A 19,787-nucleotide genomic window follows, 5' to 3' on the forward strand; every position below is an offset into this window, starting at 1 on the left:
TGGGCTGAGGGACACCCCGCCCCCCACCCCATGCATGAATTTCATGCACCAGGCCTCTAGTTTAGAATAAGTTGGCTTAACCAACATAGGTTCAGATATTTCCTTTCTCATCTTTTTATTCTATTTTCCAAGTAAATAAAATGGAAGAAAAAAGTATTAGGTAGAAAAAACAAGTTAGCTAATGTGGACGAAGCAATGCTTTTCCAGTTTGTATCATGATGTTTATCTGAATGGGAATATGTTGTGTGTTTTTTTGTTTTATTTTCTGAAAATCATACTAATTTTTCTCTGCATTTTACCCACTTTTTAGGAAACGATGTTTCTATAATGGTTTGAAATCAATGAAATCTTTAAAATATCTTAGGAAATTCAGGAATATGTCAAGGTAGATGTAGGATAAACTTTCATTGTCCCAGATGTTGAAAATTTAATAATTAAAAAAACACACAACTAAAATTAGATAAACCCTGCCACTAATTATATTGAGTGAAGCATTACATAGAATGAAGCAATTATAAGTGAAATGTCAGTGGTAGTGAGTCTTAAAAGCATTCTGTAGTCTACTGTCTTATTCTTTAGCAAATAAGCAAACATCAGCCTTTAAAAGTTAATTTTAAAATGGCAATTTTAAACCTAGCTATTGCAAGAATTTATTCTATCGTGTGCTCTATTGAAAATCCTATTCTGAACTTACCCTCTGTAAGTACAGTTTTGTCACTGTAAGAATAATTGTTGGCTTCATAAAACACTGTGTATTTATTGTCTCTTAGGAAGCCTTATGGTTGAAATGAATGTTTCATGCTGAATCAGCTGGATTGTATTAACTACCTCTGTATTTTAGCCAGAATTCATGAATATAATAGTTTACTTTTCTGAAGATCCAGTTTTCTATAAATATTTACAGTAATGTGAAGGCTTCGTTATGCCCTGGTTGGAGAGGCAAACGGTTTTAGGGGAATGCTTTCCTATCTCGAAATATCTCCTGTACGTTGGTGCTTGAAATCCCACCCTTAGAAATGTATTTCTCGGTATCAAATATTTCCTCCACTTGGCCCATTTGGAAAATGCGGTTCTTAAAGGGGCGGGGCGTGCACATGGACATTTGCAGAGCCTCTGAACTCACACCATGTACAGGCTGATGCAAAATGCAAACCTCCTTACTTAAACCTCACACCTCTTCTGTGCCGTGTAGGTGGTGCTCTTCCCAGGTTCCCGATGAGATGAGTAAGCTGCTGCTCACAGGTGTTACATAACTTGTGTGACGTCCTGTATCCAGGACACGGCCAGGCTGAGATTGAAAGCAGGTCTCTCTCATATCCCTGAACTTCACCCTACCGTGGGAAATGCGATTCATAACACCGTTTCCCCCCAGATAAATTTCCCATGATAAAGAGATTTCCCAGGACATGGGTGAAGACTGTGCTCAGAAAGAACACATATTTCTAGAATTCCTCTCTATCTCTCTCTCTCCCTCTGTCTCTGTTTCTCGCTCTCTCTCTCTCTGATATTACCAAGCTAGCACAAGCCACTCCCTCTTTGCTGAGCCATTGTGATAGCATGTGTGCTTGCGCCCCGGAATCCAATATAACCGTCTAAACTGCCAAACTGATGTAAAGTGTAAGTTGAAATATGTTCTTTCTGTGATTAAAGCTCTACAATAGGTTTTCACCTTACTTAGAAACTGAAGCTACTGCTTAGCAAGGCCTGGGAGGACCTTGCACCCTTGGACTTGCCTGTCTCTTCTCCATCGTGTCTCCGTAGCCTTCTCTCCTCTGCTGGGCCTCACGGGCTTCAGTCAGTTCCCGGGAGACCCTGAGTTCTTCTTGCCCAGGGCATTGAACTTCGATCAGCCCCTGACTCTTCACATTGAGCGCTTGCTGGGTCTAGTTCCTTCCCAGTTTTCATTAAAAAAAACAAACACACACATGTATATATTATTATAGCTATTTCCCATTTCCCACGCTTTGCCCTTCCTTACCCAATCCCTTTCCCTGGTCCCCCAGGATACAGTTTAGAATCACATCCTCAGAAGGTTTTTTTTTCCAGCCACCCTTAATGAAGTAGGTTCTTGCTTATTTCTTTATATACAAAACTATCAGTATTTCATTTATGTATATATTTACTTTCAAAAATATCTACCATGCGGTTGTTAAAAAGAATTTCTTACCCTTTGTGACAGCATGGATGGACCAGGAGAGTACTATGCTGAATGAAATAAGACAGACAGAGAAAGGCAAACATCACATAATCTCACTTATCAGTGGAAGCTCGTGAACATAATACATTGATGTACAAAGTAGGTCCAGAGGCATGGAGGCATGAAACAGACTGACAGGTCTCAGAGAGACCACGCTGGGGGGATGGAAAGAGATGAACCAAAGAACTGTATGCATCTATGCATAACCAATGGACACAGACAATAGTGTGGTGAAGGCCTGTGGTGAGACGGGCTGGGAAGAGGGGAGAAAGGGGGAAATTGGGGGACATCTGTAATACTGTCAATTATAAAATAAAACAATAACCAATAAAAACATTTGTTTTCTCATAGAAATAAATTCTAAGAAGTTGGAAGTTTGATGGTCCTTTCTCTGTTGCATCTCTAATGCTTACTCCAGTGCAATTCTGTTTAGCTTCTCAGGAAATATCTGGCGAATGAATGAGAAAAAGAAGAACAGATTTTTGTCTTAGAAATGTGATCCTATTCACATTGGGATATATTTTTTTTCTCTTATCTTCTTTTACAGCCTTGTCAAGAATTGTTGATTTTTGCTACATGTGAATACCAATAATTGCTTGATAGTAATAATTATTAAGGTTAGAAGTTAGCAGCAAATTACAATTTAGGCAGATGTATGTAATGTGTTTTGTTTTGTTCTTTATATAATAATTGAATTTCTAAAATGCTCTGATCAGCTGCCTTGTTCATTCATTTTGGAAATTGGGTGATTAAGGCTATTTTTTAACATATGAAATTTAAAGTCTTTTTATATCTGCCAAAAGTGGGATGTTTTACTATTTTTACAATTTACTTGGTGAATTTAATAAGATTTTAGGTGATTTGTAAATTATGCATTAAATTTTTAATTTCATTAATGAAAATTTTTATAAAAAGCAGACTTTTGCTGGCACACAGGCATTTTTAAAAAGTTGAAAGGAATCAATTCACTGATCTATGAAGAGATGAATTTTGGTTTCCAATATTCATCATTGACTTGTTGGGACGGTGAAGGTTACTGCATTTATGTGGTTGGTTGTTGATATTTATTTCTATCAACAGATGGCTTAGGTGAAAGAGAACAGGATTACATTTTAAAATTAATGAACTTTATTTTGTAGAACAGTTTTAGGTTCCCAGCAAAACTGAGTGGAAAGTATAGGTTTCCTTTATACCCCTTGTCTCCACCTATGCACAGCCTCCTCTACTACGGACATTCCCTACCAACATGGTACATTAGTTACAACTGATGAACCTACATTGACATGTCATCAAGAGCTCAGTCAGGGTGTTGTACATTCTATGGGCTTGAGTCCATTTATAATGACATGTATCCACCCTTATCGTGTCACACACAATAGTTTCACTCCCCTGACAGTCATCTGTGCTCCGCCTGTTGGTCTCTCACTTCCCAGTAACTCCTGGTAACCACAGCTCTTTTTATTGGCTAGATAGTGTTGACTTTTCCAGAACGTCCAATGGTTGGGATTATACAACATGTAGCATTTTCGGGTTGGCTTCTTTTGCTTGGTAATATGCATTTTAAGTTTCCTTTTTTTTTTTTCATAGCTTCGTAGTTTACTTCTTTTTATTGCCAAATAACATTGCATTGTCTGGATGTAGCAGAGTTTATCCCTTCATCAGCTGACGATGGCGTCCAGGTTTTGGCAATTATAACTAAAGCTGCTATAAATACTCATTTGCAGGTTTTTATGTAGACAGGACATAATTTTTCAGCTCATTTAGGTAAACACTAAGGAGTGCAGTTGTTGGACCTGATGGTTAGAATATGTTTCGTTTTGCCAAGACCGGTTTGGCTCAATGGATAGAGCGTCGGCTTGGGGACTGAAGGGTCCTGGGTTCGATTCCGGTCAAGGGCATGTGCCTTGGTTGCGGGCATATCCATGGTGGGGGTGTGCAAGAGGCAGCTGATCGATGACTCTCTCATCGATGTTTCTAATTCTCTATCTCTCTCCCTTCCTCTCTGTACAAAATCAATAAAAATATATTAAAAAAAGAAAAAGAAAAAAGAACATGTTTTGTTTTGTAAGAAACTGGCAAACTGTCTTCCAAAGTGGCTGTGCCATTTCAGCAATGAATGAAAGTCCCTGTTGGTCACACCCTCTCCAGCTTCCGTGTTATCAGTGCTCTGGATTTTTGTCATTCCCATGCGTGTGCGGTGGTGTGTCCTTGTTGTTTTCGTCTGCATTTCTCTGATGACAGGTGGTGAAGAGCATCTCTTCATATGCCTGTTTGTCACTTGTTTATCTTTTTGGTGAAGTGTCTGTCTGTTAAGGTGTTTGACTCATTTTTGAATCAGTTGTTTGTTTTCTTATCTTTGATTTTTAAGAGTTCTTTCAATATTTTTGATTCTTATCGGATATGTCTTCTGTGAATATTTTCTCCAATTCTGTGGCTTTTCTTTTTATTGTTGTTGTTGTTTCTCTTTGTTTTGTTTTGTTTTTGACAATGCCTCTGACAGAGTGGGAAATACTAATTTCAGTGAGGTCTAGCTTATCAATTCTTTTTTTTATTTTTTTTTTTATGGACTGTGCCTTTGATTTGTATCTGAAGAGTCATCATCAAACCAAGATCATCTATGTTTTCTTCTATGTTATCTTTCAGGAGTTTTATTGTTTTGCATTTTGTGATCCATTTTGAGTTAGTTTTTAAAAAATATATATTTTATTGATTTTTCACAGAGAGGAAGAGATAGAGAGTTAGAAACATCAATGAGAGAGAATCATCAACCAGCTGCCTCTTGCACACCCCCTACTGGGGATGTGCCTGCAACCAAGGTACATGCCCTTGACTGGAATTGAACCCGGTACCTTTCAGTCTGCAGGCCGACGCTCTATCCATTGAGCCAAACCGGTTTCGGCTTTGAGTTAGTTTTTATGAAAGGTGTCAAGTCTATGTCTACCAGTATATTTATTCATTTGTTTTTGTTTGGATGTCCAATTGTTGCAGTGCCATTTGTTTAAAAGATTGTCTTTTCTCCATTGTATGACCTTGCTTCTTGTCAAAGATCATTCGACTATGCTTAGGTGGGTCTGTTTCTGGGTTGCCTATTTTGTTCCATTGTGTTTGTCTATTCTTTTGTAAATATCTCACATTACAGAAAATCTTGAGGTAGGATAATGTCAGTCCTCTAGCTTTGCTTCAACAACCTGTTAGCTATTCTGGTCTTTGCCTCTTCTTATAAAATTTAGAATCAGTTTGTCGACATCCACAAAAATAATTTGCTGGGGCTTTGATTGTGTAGCATTGTGGATGTATAGATCAAGTTGTGAAGAACTGATATCTTGACAATATTGAGTCTTTCTATCCATGAAAATGGTATATCTCTCCTTTTATTTATCTTTTACTTCTTTCTCTAGAGTTTTGAAGTTTTCCTCATGTAGATCTTATATTGGACACTTTTTGTTAGATTTATACCTAAGTATTTCATTTTGGCAGGGAGGGATGCTTATGTAAACAGTATTGTGTTTTTAATTTAAAATTCCACTTACTGCCGAGACCGGTTTGGCTCAATGGATAGAGCGTCGGCTTGGGGACTGAGGGACCCGGGTTCGATTCTGGTCAAGGGCATGTACCTTGGCTGCGGGCATATCCCCAGTAGGGGGTGTGCAAGAGGCAGCTGATCGATGACTCTCTCTCATCGATGTTTCTAGCTCTCTATCTCTTTCCCTTCCTCTCTGTACAAAATCAATAAAATATATTTAAAAAATAAATAAATAAATAAAATAAAATAAAATAAAATTCCACTTACTCATTGCTTGCATATACGAAAGCAATATGCTTTTGTACCTTATCCTCGAATTTTATTGTTCAATCATTTACTTCAGGAGTTGTTGTGTGTGTTTTTTTGTCAATTTTGTTTTGCATATTTTACCTAGACGATCATGCCATATGTGTACAAAGGCAGTTTTATTTTTTCCTTCCAAATTTGTATCTTTTATTTATTTTTCTTGTCTTTACTGCATTAGCTACTAATTATAGTATAGTGTTGAAAAGCATTGATAAAAGGGAATGCCTGGGCCTTATTCTTGATCTTGTCATGTAACTCATGTGTACATTGTTTTGGATTTTAACTACTTATTATCAAGTTAATAGAAGCTTTCCATTATTAAATTTAAAATCCTCTGAATGAAATGCCATTTTAGAAAAAGATTTGGTTCATAATAAAGACTGGTTCATAATAAAGGTTTGGTTCATAATAAAGGAGCCTTTTTTGCTTACCCATAGGGCAAAAGTTGGATTGTTAAAAGAAGTTACGAAGATTTTCGAGTACTTGACAAGCATCTTCATCTGTGTATTTATGACCGAAGGTTCTCCCAGCTCTCAGAGCTTCCCCGTTCTGATGCCCTGAAGGACAGTCCAGAGGTAATTACTCTACATAAATGAGTAGACATTTTTGCTTGCATACCAAATAAAATCTTAGATTGAACACTCAGGGTGATTCCTGGGGTTATTTGTTTCATGACTGAAAAATTAGCAATGCTGGGTAAGATGTTTAGTAAAGTAGGTTCAATGTATAATCTTATAACAAGCAAATAAAAAACCCTCAGATTGCACTATATAAATGAGTAGACCATTCTCCAAAGAGAATATACAATATAGAAGCAAAAATAAGGAAAGAAATTGACTTTAGCAATAATCAAATAAATGCATATTATCTAAAACAATCCTGTTTGCGTAGTTTTTATGACCGGCTATGTCTTTGCATCCGCCTGCACACCTGCCAAGTTTTTCTGATTTAAATTTTAAATAACTATTCCTGATTTAAATAACTTTAAATTTCAGTGAAGATATAAAAGAATGAAATAAATTTTTTTAAAGGGAAGAGATTTTTTTTAATATGACATCAGAAATAAAAAAATGTGAAGAATGTTTGAAAGTACAGAGGATAAGGACTTTGAGGACAAAAATTATAGCATAAAATACATGTGCAAGAAGACAGATAAGCTAGAAACCTTATAGGTAAAAAATAGCGTTAAATTGCGAGCTGCATGATAATAGTTGGTCACCAATGGGCAGCATATGTGACAGAGGTCCCATAAGATTATAATGGAGCTGAAGTTTTCTAAGGCCTCGCGACATAGCTGTCATAACATTAGAATGCAATGCATTACTCACATGTGTGTGGTGATACAGGTGTGAACAAACCTACTGTGCTGCCCGTCACATACAAGTATAGCACCTACATGGCCAGCTGACAGGTCACAGTTCGATTCCTGGTCAGGACATATACCCTGGTTGTAGGCTCGCTCCCCAGTAGGGGGCGTGCAGGAGGCAGCCAATCAATGATTCTCTCTCATCCTTGATATTTCTGTCTCTCTCTCCCCCTCTGCCTTCCTCTCTCTGAAATCAATAAAAAGCCATATAAAAAATAAAAGTATAGCACGTACAGTTATGTACAGTACATAACACTTGATCATGATAATAAAAATGTTGCCGGTTTATGTATTTATCGTAATATGCTTTTTATCGTTGTTTTACAGTGAACTCTTTTTACTTATAAGAAAAGTTTGCTATAAAACAATATGCCGTGTCATCCCGGCAGCAGCCTCACTGGTCTCATATTTATCGTGTCTCTCGATTGCCTCATTTTCTCTTGGGCTTGATTTAATCTCGTGTTGTTGTGTACGTAGCAAGCTGTGCAGGTTTGTAGCCTCAGAGCAATAGGCCGTACCGTCTAGGTTTGTGTAAGTGCACTCTCTGATGAAATCGCCTAAGGATGCGTTTCTCAGAACATGTCCCCATCAGTTAAGAGGTGCATGACTGTCAACAAAATAACTTGAGAGGGGCAGACTGAGGGCTCTGAGGAGCATGATTCTTACACTCAGAGAGAAAGTGAAGCAATCACATTCATGGAATGAGAGAAGAATTTTATCAAAATAAAATAGCTTAGAAATGAACACAGAGTAATCTAACTTAATTTTAATGATAACAAACCTGAATAGCTGAACTACACACAACATTGACACAGATGAAGAGAGAATGAGTGAGCTGAAAGATCAAGCTTGATGAGACTACAGCCCCAAAAGGAATAAAACGTAAGAGAATAGTCAGGAAACTGGAGACTAGATGGAGAAGTCCCTAGTTCCCTCTCATCAGGAGTCAGTAATAAATAATATAAGAAAGTCCCCTAAAGCTAAAAAAGGCATGTTTTCAGATTAAATGGCCCCATTAAGTGCTGATATAATGAGGGAAAAGACACACTTCTAGAAACATGTAGTGAAACTTCAAAATGCAAAGAGAGAGAGAGAGAGAGAGAGAGAGAGAGAGAGAGAGAGAGAGAGAGAGAGAGAGAACACGAACCAGAAAAGCTTCTAGAAGCAAAACACAGATTTTCTCAAAAGAACAAGCCTCTGCGGCTGCAGTGGATGCTTGGAAACACTACCAAACCTCATCCAAGTCCTGAGGGGAAGCCATTTCAATTCTGTAATTAATTCCACAGCAGTTAAGGATGTAGGTAAGGTAGAAACATCATCAGTCACGTGGGAACTGGCCCTACACCAGAGTCTAGGGAACATCTTAGAGCCACTGATTCCTTCGTGTCATTGAAAATCTGGGCGCTTCTCTGTCTCCATTCCCATATCTGTCTGTATGCTATATTTTTCTCTCTCATACTGTCTCTGAACATGGTCACCACCAGTGGGTCCCAGGTTTCTGTCTATGTTAAGACAGCAGCCAGACTGAGCTGAAATTTTGTATCCTAATTCCTGATTCCTTACAGTCACGCTTGCTAGCCCTGTTCATGTGATGTCACATTCCTGGACCAATCAGCTGGCCCACGGCATAGAACCATGTATGAACATGGCTGTCCTGCTATAGCTGGGATATTACAGAGAAAGAGTCTCAGAATAGCTGGGAGAAGCTGGGCAGGAGCCTACTATGACTCTGCTATCATTATTGTTTATATTTTCAATACAAAAAGTTGAAAGAAAAAACAATAAAATTAGAAGCCAAAGTTCTGTGCAATGCAGGGGATTACGATGTATGTGCCTGTGGTTCCAGTTCATGGAACTGTTTCTCTGGGAAGAATCCTCTGTAACTATGGAAATGCCAAGAAATCTGTAGAGCTGCCCTTTCCCTTAAAACAACCAATTTGCAGCAGTTCTTCTGACAGAGAGTAGTATCTGTACTCCGAGTTACCACTGTATCTTCTCTTTCCTTTCAGTCTGTCACTCAGATGCTTATGGCTTACTTGTCCCGGCTTTCAACTATCGCTGGCAACAAGATCAACTGTGGACCTGCCCTCACTTGGATGGAGGTATTATCTAATTCACCTCTCACTAAGGTTTCTTTTTAAATTATCTACTTAAGAAATTTAACAATAGTTTAATTCTGATAACTTTAAATTTAAGGAATCAAAGAAATGGTGTCTGTTCTAGCTTCTGGAAGGATATAGATGTGACACATTCAATATTTTTTTTCATCTGAAATCTTTCTTTGCTAATCCAGGCAACTAATTTTAATACTATTTTGGTGCTTAACATATTAATGTATACGTTTAGAAGGGTGTGTATATATATTTTCAGTTGGTTAGTAATTGAAAATATTTTCCAGTTATTTATGAACAAGTGACAACTAACCTTTTAAAGGATCTGATTTTAAGAAGTCTCGAATGCCTTCTGTTCAAGATGGCAGAGTTGGAAAACTCTGTGGTCACCTTCTCACATAGCCGTAAGAATTACAGCTAAATTCTAGAACTGCCATTTTTGAGAACCACTTGAAGACTAGCTGAAAAAGAATTTCCATAACTAAGGATGTTTAAAAGAAGCCATGTTGAGATGGGTAGGAGGGATGGAGATGTGGAACAGGCAAGTCCGCACCTGTGATGTGGCAATTACAAACTGGGAGGGATATCTCAGCTGAGCAGGTCTCCCCTTAGGAGCAAGTGGTCCTAGCCTTACACTGGACTTGGCAGCCCAAGGTATCAGTGCCTAAGACACTGAAGAAAGAAATTCAAGAAGATAAAAATAATTGGAAGCACATACTATTCTCATGGATAAGAATAATTACCTGTTGTCCACACTACCCAAAGCAATCTGTAGATTCAATGCAATCCCTATCAAAATGCCAATGACACTTTCCATAAAACTAGAAAAAATAACCTTAAAACTTACATGGACCCAGAAAGACCTGGGATAGCCAAAGCAATATTGAGAAAGAATAACAAAGTTGGAGGTATTACAGTACCTGACATCAAATTATACTACAAGGCCATAATAATAGAAGTGGCATTATTATTGGTATAAAGAGAGACACATACATCAGTGGAATAAAATAGAGGTTCTAGAAATAAACCCATGTCTGTGTTGTCAACTAATCATGACAAAGGAGGCAAGAATATACAATGGGCTAAAGACAGTCTCTTCAATAAATGGTACAGGGAAAACTGAGAGATACATGCAAAAAAAGAAAAAAATAAAGAAAGAAAGGATGTCTTTCTTACACCATATGGAAGAATAAACTCAAATGGATTAAACACTTAAATGTAAGACCTCAAAGCATAAAACTAATAGAAGAAAACATAGGCAGTAAACATTTTTGTCATTGCTCTTAGCAATTTTTTTTTTGTGTACTTGAAGGAAATGATAGAAAAAAAAATGGGTCTATATCAAACTAAAAAGTTTTTGCACAGGGAAGGAAGAAATCAACAAAGTGAAAAGACATCCCATTGAATGGGAGAATATATCTGCGAACCACACAACACATTATATCCAAAATATATCAGGAATTCTACAAATTAAACCCCCCACCCCCCCCAAAAAAAACATACAAAAAATGCTCTAATTAAAAATGGGCAGAGGACCTGAATAGACATTTCTCTAAAGACAGACAATGGCCAGTAGACACATGAAAAGATACTCAACATTCCTAATCAGTAGGGAAATTGCAAATTAAAACCATGAGATGTCACCTCACACCTGTGAGATTGGCTACTGTCAATAAATCAAGAAACAACCAGTGTTTGCGAGGATGTTGAGAAAAGGGAACCCCCTGTGCACTGTTGATAGGATTTTAAATTGTTGCAGCCACAATGGAAAACAGTATGGAGGTTCCTCGGAAAGTTAAAAATAGAACCTTGCACTTAAATTAAAAATATGACCTTGCAATTCTTAACACTAATTTTGGGAAAGATATATGCACCCTTATGTTCCTTACAGCAGTATCTATAATAGGTTAGGTCTGGAAGCAACCTAAGTATCTTATTGCTAGTCGAATGGTATGTGTACAGTGGAATGTTACTGACCCATAAAAAGAACAAAATCTCACCATTTGTGACAACATGGATGAACCTAGAATTATTATGGTATGTGAAATAACTAGGTCAGAGAAAGACAAATACATGAATTCCCTTACATGTAGAATCTAAAAAGCAGAATAAACAAAATAGAAAAAAAGAAAAAGTCTTGGGTGATACAATATCTATTACATATCAATAAAATACGTTACATATATTTTCGTAATTTGCATATGCAGAGTTACATTATTCTTCTCCCATTGGAAACTGGAAGGCAGGATGGAAAGTAGAAAGACTGCAGAACTTAGAGCCACATCAGCTTGTATTGAGATGTTGGTGGCTCTTTCACTATTGTCTGGGTGATCTCGGACAAATGATTTAATCTGCTGCAAATTACATGACCTCTTTTAGCTCTAGCATCTTCATCTTTAAATAAGGAGAATGATGATTAACATCTTTTGGAGTTATGAGGATTAAATTAAGTCATAATGTCATATGAATAGCTCAATGACTGTCCTACATTAAGCATTCAGTAAATGATAATATGTTTTCTTCAGAAGATTTTTTGGGTTATAGTTTCCCTAAATCAAGTTGAATGCCAAAGAAACTTTTGCAAGTGTCATGTCTTTAACCATCTCATAGCACTTGTCTCTGTTGTAGATTGATAACAAGGGCAATCACCTTCTGGTCCATGAAGAATCGTCTATCAACACTCCTGCTGTCGGTGCAGCCCATGTTATCAAGAGGTACACTGCTCGGGCCCCCGATGAACTCACCTTAGAGGTAAAACGCCTAAAGTGGCTGCTCTGTGTTAGCTCAGCCTCATCCTTCACCGTGTTAATCATTTTTTTTTTTTTTTTAATGAAAAGCACCAGGTTTTCATACCTCACTATGGTTTTGCTTGGCATGCCATTTATTTTCACTTAAGTGACTGTATTCGTCTTTGAAAATTTCGACTTCCTTGTCTTCAAAGTCATTCCTGCTCTCCTTTCCCTAGTCCACGCAAACACATCTCCACCCAAAGCCTGGATTGAATGCCGTTCTGAACCACTCGCCTGGTTCATCACCGACGTATCACTGAATTCCATCCACTCGTAATTCTTCTTCTGTTGGTCTCTGTTAGCTTCTTGAAAGCCAGGTCTCAGTCTTTTTTTGCTTATTTTATGTTTTCATACCTCAAAAATGATGCCCAATGATACTTCTTTTTTTCTCATTGTTTGTTCAAAGACAGAGCTGCTGGATGGGTGGGAAGGGAAATGAACATTTCCTGCTTTCAAATGCAAAAGGAGGGGAATTCATTCCTTTCTTTAATATTGGCAAATGAGAGATAAAAACCAAAATGCTAACAGTTATTCGGTTGAAGGAAAATCAATCTAAATTTTTACTGTATAGAATTTGAACTGTTCTCAAACTTAATTTTTAGGTTCTATACACCGAGGAATGTAGATCTTGAAAGATGCCAAGTCTGTTAGCAAACGTGGCTTTGGGAAGGTGACTCTTCCCTGACTTATAATATTCATTGTGAAAAATTGCTAAAGCAACATGAGACACCTTAGTCACATTGCTGGGTAGAATCTAAAATTAGTTAACTTTGCTCTGTCACAGAGAGCTTCACTTGCTTTGATTGAAGAATGTAACTTCCGTTAAATAGGGTATTAAAAATGGTTATTGCCTTTTTATATTTATGATTTTGTGCAAGTTTGTGCAAACTCACTAGTTCTATTTTTGTTTGTTTGTTTGTTTGTTTTTAGAGTGAGGGGATAAGCTATTGTACATTCTATGGAAAGAAGTATAGTTGTCATCAAATTTTACTAAGAATAACCCAGGGATTGTAGACATTTTAGGCCTGTCGTAGATGATTAACTAAGACAATGTCAAGTGCTCAGCTCAGTGCCTGGCACGTGGCAAGTGCTTGCTCACTGTGGTGTTAACAGAAGCTGCTGCTGCTATAAATATGAGAATATCTGCCTTTTATAGTGAACAAGAGGCCCGGTGCATGGATTCATGCACTGGTCAGGTTCCTCATCCTGGCCTGTGCCCTCTCACAATTCGGGACCCCTTGGGGGATGTTGGAGAGCCAGTTTCAGCCTGATCCCCACAGACCCCACCAGTGTACAAATCTGGCACTGGGCCTCTAGTATGCATATATAAGATCTGTGGTTAATCTCTTCCTGCCCTCTCCCCTCCCAACTCCTCCTTTCTTCTGCGATTCATCAGTCTGTTCCATGTTTCCATTCCTGTGGTTTCTGTTCCTGTATTGAGCGTCTGCCCCTGATGGTCAGTGTGCATCATAGCTACCGGCTGATCTGCCGGTTGGCCGGTCACTTAGGCTTTTATATATATATATATATACATAGATTTGGTCACTTTCAGAAACAGCAGTAAGAGAGGATTGTAACAGCTAATGGTGTGATGCCCAACCCTTCCAAAATCTTACGCCATCAAGCTGGCTTCCAGCAGTCACTGCTCAGGTGATGCCTGATCCCAGTCTTTGTGCTGCGTTACTTTTTGTAGCCCTCTCCTTAACAGATGGTTAACATTATTATTAACCTCTTTATAAAAAGAGATAGTATGTTTTTTTTTGTGTTTTTTTTTCAGAAAAATTAGCCAGAGAAGAAGATGGTGCTTTGACCCTTGCATTCCAGTTCAGGTTAGATTCGAGTCCTAACAGTTGGTTTAAAAGTTGACTGAATACATTTCCCTTATGTTTTATTCTCCTAGGTGGGCGACATCGTTTCTGTGATCGACATGCCCCCGAAAGTGCTGAGCACGTGGTGGAGAGGCAAGCACGGATTTCAGGTGAGCAGTGGAGAATCAGGTGTGGAAAAGGCAAAAGAGCAGTTTTTCTTGGTTCTTGGGTAATATTTTGCTTTACAGCATGGACTGGCAGTAGACTTTGCCATCAGAGTTCTGCATGCAGTGGCTGAATGTTCCCCACCTCTGGACCCTTGACTCTAATCGGGGCTGCTTAGTCACATGGTCTGAAGAGCATTGAGCGTGATTCCTACATTGACTCTCCTCTTATTGATCTTCTCCACCTCACTTTCCTACTCTAGAGAAGAAACATCTTTTCTTTGCAGTCCACAGGAGTGTTACAAAGATTAAGCAACCGTGGGCTGCAAAACATTCAGGCTGCTGGTGGAAACTTCGCTGTTACCACGGGTTACATTTTTACATGATGACTAGTACCTTGTTTCTGGAAAAAATCCTCTTCAGGTTACTTGTGACAGTGTTTACTCCTGTTAGGTAAAATTTTGAGCATATGCTGATCTCGTCTCAGATATTCTGTTGAGAGAGGGAGAGGGAGATAGTCGTAATTTACTCCACGTACTCACTTCCCATGTGTTCTGGTCAATAGGTCCTGGGACTTCAATTGAAACTCTATAACAAAGCTTGTTTTACCACAGGCTAATTTGTTATGAACAGTTATATTCCTACGGCATCTCATCAACTTTATAACGAAATGAAATGACATTGAATGAAACCATGTTGTTCCAGGACCTCGGTATATGATAATCATAGATTAGATCCTTTTTCTATCCTGAGTTTTAAATTTGAAATAACTGGAATAATGGCTTAGTCCACTGGTTTTCATAATTAAAAAACAACAACAACAACAATGGAACTTTTAATCAAACAGAACTTACATTGAACCTCACTGTGAAAACATGTAACTTACATTGAACTTCACTGTGAGAACACGTAATGGGGGAGTTGTCCTGGTTAGTTTGGTCAGGCACTCTGGGCCTTATGCCCCATGGAACATGCCTGATTGATCTCTCTTAGACCTCCTGCGACACCCCAAAGGGGCCTCTGTGGAGCGTATACAGGTAACACTGCTGGAAAACCACTAGTTTAGGTTACTAGTACTCCTTATATTTTTGTGGTAGATATATTATGTCAAAGGCTATTTTATAATTTGAACTTTTAAAAACCAGTTAAGCCCACCTGATGTGGGTAAGTGGTTGAGCACTGACCCATGCACCAAGAGGTAGCTAGTTCGATTCCCAGTCAGGGCACGTGCCAGGTTCAGATTGTGGGCTTTGCAGAAGGCAGTCAATCAATTTTGTTGTTCATTGGTGTTTCTATCTAGCTCTCTTAAAACCAATAAAAACATTGCTTTTTATAAAGCCAGTTAAAGGTTTCTTTCTATTTCTTCTTCTCATTACAGCAGCTCTTTTAACATTTCTTGCAGTTCTGGCTTGAGGGTGATATCAACTCCTTTAGCTTTTTTTTTCTTCTTTTTTTTCTTTTTTTTCTTTCTTGGAAAGCTCTTTATTTCACTACCTATTTTGAATGATAGCCTTGCTGGATATGGTAATCTTGATTTCATATCCTTGCTTTTCATTACCTTGAGTACTTCTTGCCATTCCCTTCTGGCCTATAGAATTTCTGATGAGAAATCAGCTGACAGCCTTAAGGGGCTCCTTTGTAGGAAACAAATTGCTTTTCTCTTGTTGACTTTAAGATTCTCTCTTTGTCTTTAATTTTTGGCATTTTTATTATTATGTATCTGGGCATGGGCCTGTTTGTGTTCTTCTTGTTTGGGACTTTCTGTGCCTCCTGAATTTGTGTGACTTTTTTCTTCACCATGTTAGGGAAGTTTTCTGCCATTATTTCTTCAAACATGTTCTCTATCCCTTGTTCACTTTCTTCCCCTTCTTTCACACCTATTGTGAGAATATTGTTATGTTTCATGTTGTCCCACAGCTCCCTTAAGCTGTCTTCCTGTTTTTTAATAGTTTTTTTATTTTTTATTTTTATTTGGTTCTCTGAGTGATTTTTTTCAACCTTGGGTTCTAATTTACTGATTTGATTCTCAGCTTCCCCTAATCTGCTGTGTATTTCTTCCAATGTGTTTTTTTTTATTAGAGCTGTATAATTCTTTATTTCAGACTGTTCCTTTTTCATAGTAACTGTATGATTTCTCATACTATTGAGCATCTTTACCATCATTATTCTGAATTGAATTCTATATCAGATAAACTTGTTATCTCCATTTCATTCATCTCTTCTTCTGGAGAATTATCTTCTTTCATTTGGGGGTTGTTTTTTGGTCTCCCCATTTTGGATGCCTGTTTCAGTTTGTGTCTATGTAATAGGTAGATCTATTATGCCTCCCAATTTCTAGCGAAAGACAGCTGTTTCTGACTAATTAGATCTGGCAAAGACTCAAAGCTTCCAGAGACCTGCCTCTGCCTGCAGATTGATTGGATTTAGTCTTGAGTAGCTCTCAGGCAATCATCCACAGGTGTGGCTAGAAGGTTCCCAATAGGTTGGGTCAGCTGTCTTCCTCCCAAGCAAAAATCTCCTGGATAGCAAATATCTGCCTGGAAAGATGACCTCTACTTTGTGAGGGAATGACTCAGCACAGGAAACTTGGGTGCCTACCTTATAAGATCTAAACCTAGAGTCCCCAACTCTGGCTTCTGTTCACATATCTCCATCAATTCTGCCCTCCCTCTGCCACAGCCCAAGGCTATACACAAAATTTTGTGTGTTGGCCCTTTAAGAGGGTGATTGCATATCCAGCCATCTATCCCTGACAGACAGTAACCCTGCAGCATTTCATAGTCAGATGTTATGTGGCACCTTTCTCAGTTCTGGTTCTCTTTGCTGGGGGCCCGGTTTGGGGATTAGATCCCAGAGTTCTCAGTGGCAACCCCTACATTTGAGAAAGTTCTTCAGAACTTCAATTACTGTCTGTGGGAGCCAGGTCAGCTCTTTTGTGCCTCCTCTCTTCCTGTTAGTCTCTATGAAGTCTCTACTTTCCATCCTTGGTTATCAAGGTTCTCTTCAGCTAGTCTTCAGCTGATTATTCAGGATAAAAATGCCAAAAACAAAACAAAAGAAACACCACCACCAACAACAAAAAAATGCAGTTAACATGCTAAAGGGATTATTAGATAAACTTGTTCTTTATATAAGGACATTTTTTATGTGACTCCTTTTAGAAAGGTGAATTTGACTTTTTAAAAATTTCTATAATGTAAATTGTTGGAATTCCTGATGTTTCATATATTCTGATGTATTGTAGATTCAGAATGCGAATAATCATCATCTTTTATTTTTGTGAGATTGCTTTGTTTCTAAGGTTCATCTACTTGCTAGGACTACCATAATCACTAACTACACACGGAGTGACTTAAACAACAGAAGTTTACTTTCTCAGCCTCTGGAGGCTGGAAGTCCAAGGTCAGGGTTATTGTCAGCCCAGTTTCTTCTGAACCCCCACTGCTTGACTTTCAGGTGGTCCCTTTTTGCTGTCCTCACATGCATTTTTTTCCCCTCTGTGTCCACTCATTTTCAGTGTCTTAGTCCCTGTATCCTAATTTCATCTTAGAAGGACAGCAGACAGATTAGAATGGACACATCTAAATGACCTAATTTAACTTTAATTGCCTTTTTAAAGACCCTACCTTTGAATATATTTTGAGATACTAGGCAGGGGCTGGGACTTCAAAATGCCAAGAGGTTTCAGCCAGTCATGAATGGCGAGGTGGTTGAGGTCTCCTTTGGGGCTGGTGTGAAGGCGGTCAGGGACTCTGACGCAGACTTGATAAGCAGCAGGGCCCTCCCTGAGCCAGGCTGGCCCTAGGCCGAGGGTGGGCAGAGCATGGGGGCATTGGCCATGACTGCAGACTAGAATGTTACAAAGATTAAGCAACTGTGGACTTGGCCCCCCTGCTGTTCCAGGCATGGAGGAGGCCGAGCAGAGCAGCGTCTCAGAAGTTGCCCTCCTCAAGCTCACAGGCTGGTGTCAGGCCTTTGTTTCATTCATGACAGAGGTCTTCATGGCGCTGGGCACTGTTCCCTGAAGCAGTCCAAAGGGACAGGCAGGCCCTGGTACTCAAAGAAGAGTGGAGGCTTAGAGCCCAGAAAGCTCCCTGTAAGGTCCTCGAAGGAAGTGGCTTTTGAGTGCTGAGTCTTGTGTACGTCTTCTGAGGACACAATGTCCACATGCCCCAGGTGGACTGGCCAGACATAGAATAGCCCTTGGGATTGGATGGCCAGCTTGACTGGGCTCTGTGAAGTAGATCAAAGAGGAAGCACAGGGACAGGAAGCCTGTCTTTCCTAATAGTGCGGGAGGAGACAGGGCTTGGATTGGCCTAGAGGTGGCATGGCCGGTGGTCTTCCTAAGGATGGAGACCAGTGAGAGCAGACCACTCTGCTAGGATGTGACCGCCGCTTCCCAGGTGGAGGCGACTGAGGTGTGCTGCTCTCACTGCGCGCTGTCGACATGCAGGTCCTAGGTGTCCCCACCCGCAGGTCCGCCCCAGCTGATGTGCTCTGACATTTCACATGGACTCTACTTGGTCTTTTGTCTCAGTCACGTGGTTGCTTATTTCCTTTCAGGCCTCCTGTCAGGGCATGACTATGTGTGGCAACTGATGCCGTACCATCGCTGTGTTGTGACTTTATTTTACTATTATTTTACAAAACAAATAATAGACTTAGATTTAGTACAAATTTACACAGTAATCGAGTAGATAGTACCCAGTGTCATATAATACCACACGTACACAGTTTTTTCTGTTACTAACATCTTGCTTTATGTTTCACTGAACACAATGCCCTATGTGCCACTTACTCTCCTCCTGACCCTGAAAACCACTGGTCAGTTACTGTCTGCATGGCTTTGCCTTTTGTAAAACATCATGTGGTTGGAATTCTACAGTATGTTGCTTTTTCAAACCTAGCAAAATGAATTTAAGCTTTATTCATATCTTTTTATGGTTTGCCAATCTCTTTTTAAAATATGATTGATTGATTGATTGATTTAAGAGAGAGAGAGGGAAACAACGATGTGAGAGAGGCACATCATACACTCCTGACCAGGGATTACACCCGCAGCCTGGGCATGTGCCTTGACTGAGAATAGAACCCACAAACTCAATGTGCCCTGACTGGCAATTGAATCCACCACCTTTCAGTGTACTGGTACGATGCTCTAACCAACCGAGCCACACTAGCTAGGACTTAATGGTCTATCTCTCTCTCTTGTTTTTAAATCACTGTCTAATATTCACTGTTATGGATGTGCCAGAGTTTATTATTAAAGGACTTCTTGGTTTCTTCCAGTTTGGGGCAATTATGAGTAACTCTGTTCTAACTGTAAACACCCGTGTGCAGGATTTTGTGTGGATATAAGTTTTCAGCTCTGTTGGATGAATCTCCAGGAGTGCATTAGATCTGGCAAAGACTCAATGTGCATTGCTGGGTCCTATGCGAAGCCTCTGATTACCCAGCTGTTTTTCAGCATGGTTATACCACCTTGTCATTTCCATAGCGATGCTGCTGCTAGGCTTTCTCCC

The 19,787-nt window shown here is 39.1% G+C and overlaps 1 protein-coding gene across 5 annotated transcripts in view; it reads left to right on the forward strand.

Annotated features, from left to right (window-relative positions):
- The window catches only part of ARHGAP32 (Rho GTPase activating protein 32), a 160,939-nt gene that overhangs the window by 99,291 nt on the left and 41,861 nt on the right, over positions 1-19,787 (forward strand). For all 5 annotated transcript variants that reach the window (XM_045585446.1, XM_045585444.1, XM_045585445.1 and 2 more), the window contains 4 exons: positions 6,464-6,601; positions 9,402-9,494; positions 12,132-12,254; positions 14,193-14,270. In XM_045585446.1, coding sequence (XP_045441402.1) covers positions 6,464-6,601; positions 9,402-9,494; positions 12,132-12,254; positions 14,193-14,270 — 432 coding nt within the window. The remainder of the gene's footprint in view (positions 1-6,463; positions 6,602-9,401; positions 9,495-12,131; positions 12,255-14,192; positions 14,271-19,787) is intronic.

Source organism: Pipistrellus kuhlii, unplaced genomic scaffold (assembly GCF_014108245.1).
Source record: "Pipistrellus kuhlii isolate mPipKuh1 unplaced genomic scaffold, mPipKuh1.p scaffold_m20_p_20, whole genome shotgun sequence".
In the NCBI taxonomy this organism is placed as follows: domain Eukaryota; kingdom Metazoa; phylum Chordata; class Mammalia; order Chiroptera; family Vespertilionidae; genus Pipistrellus; species Pipistrellus kuhlii.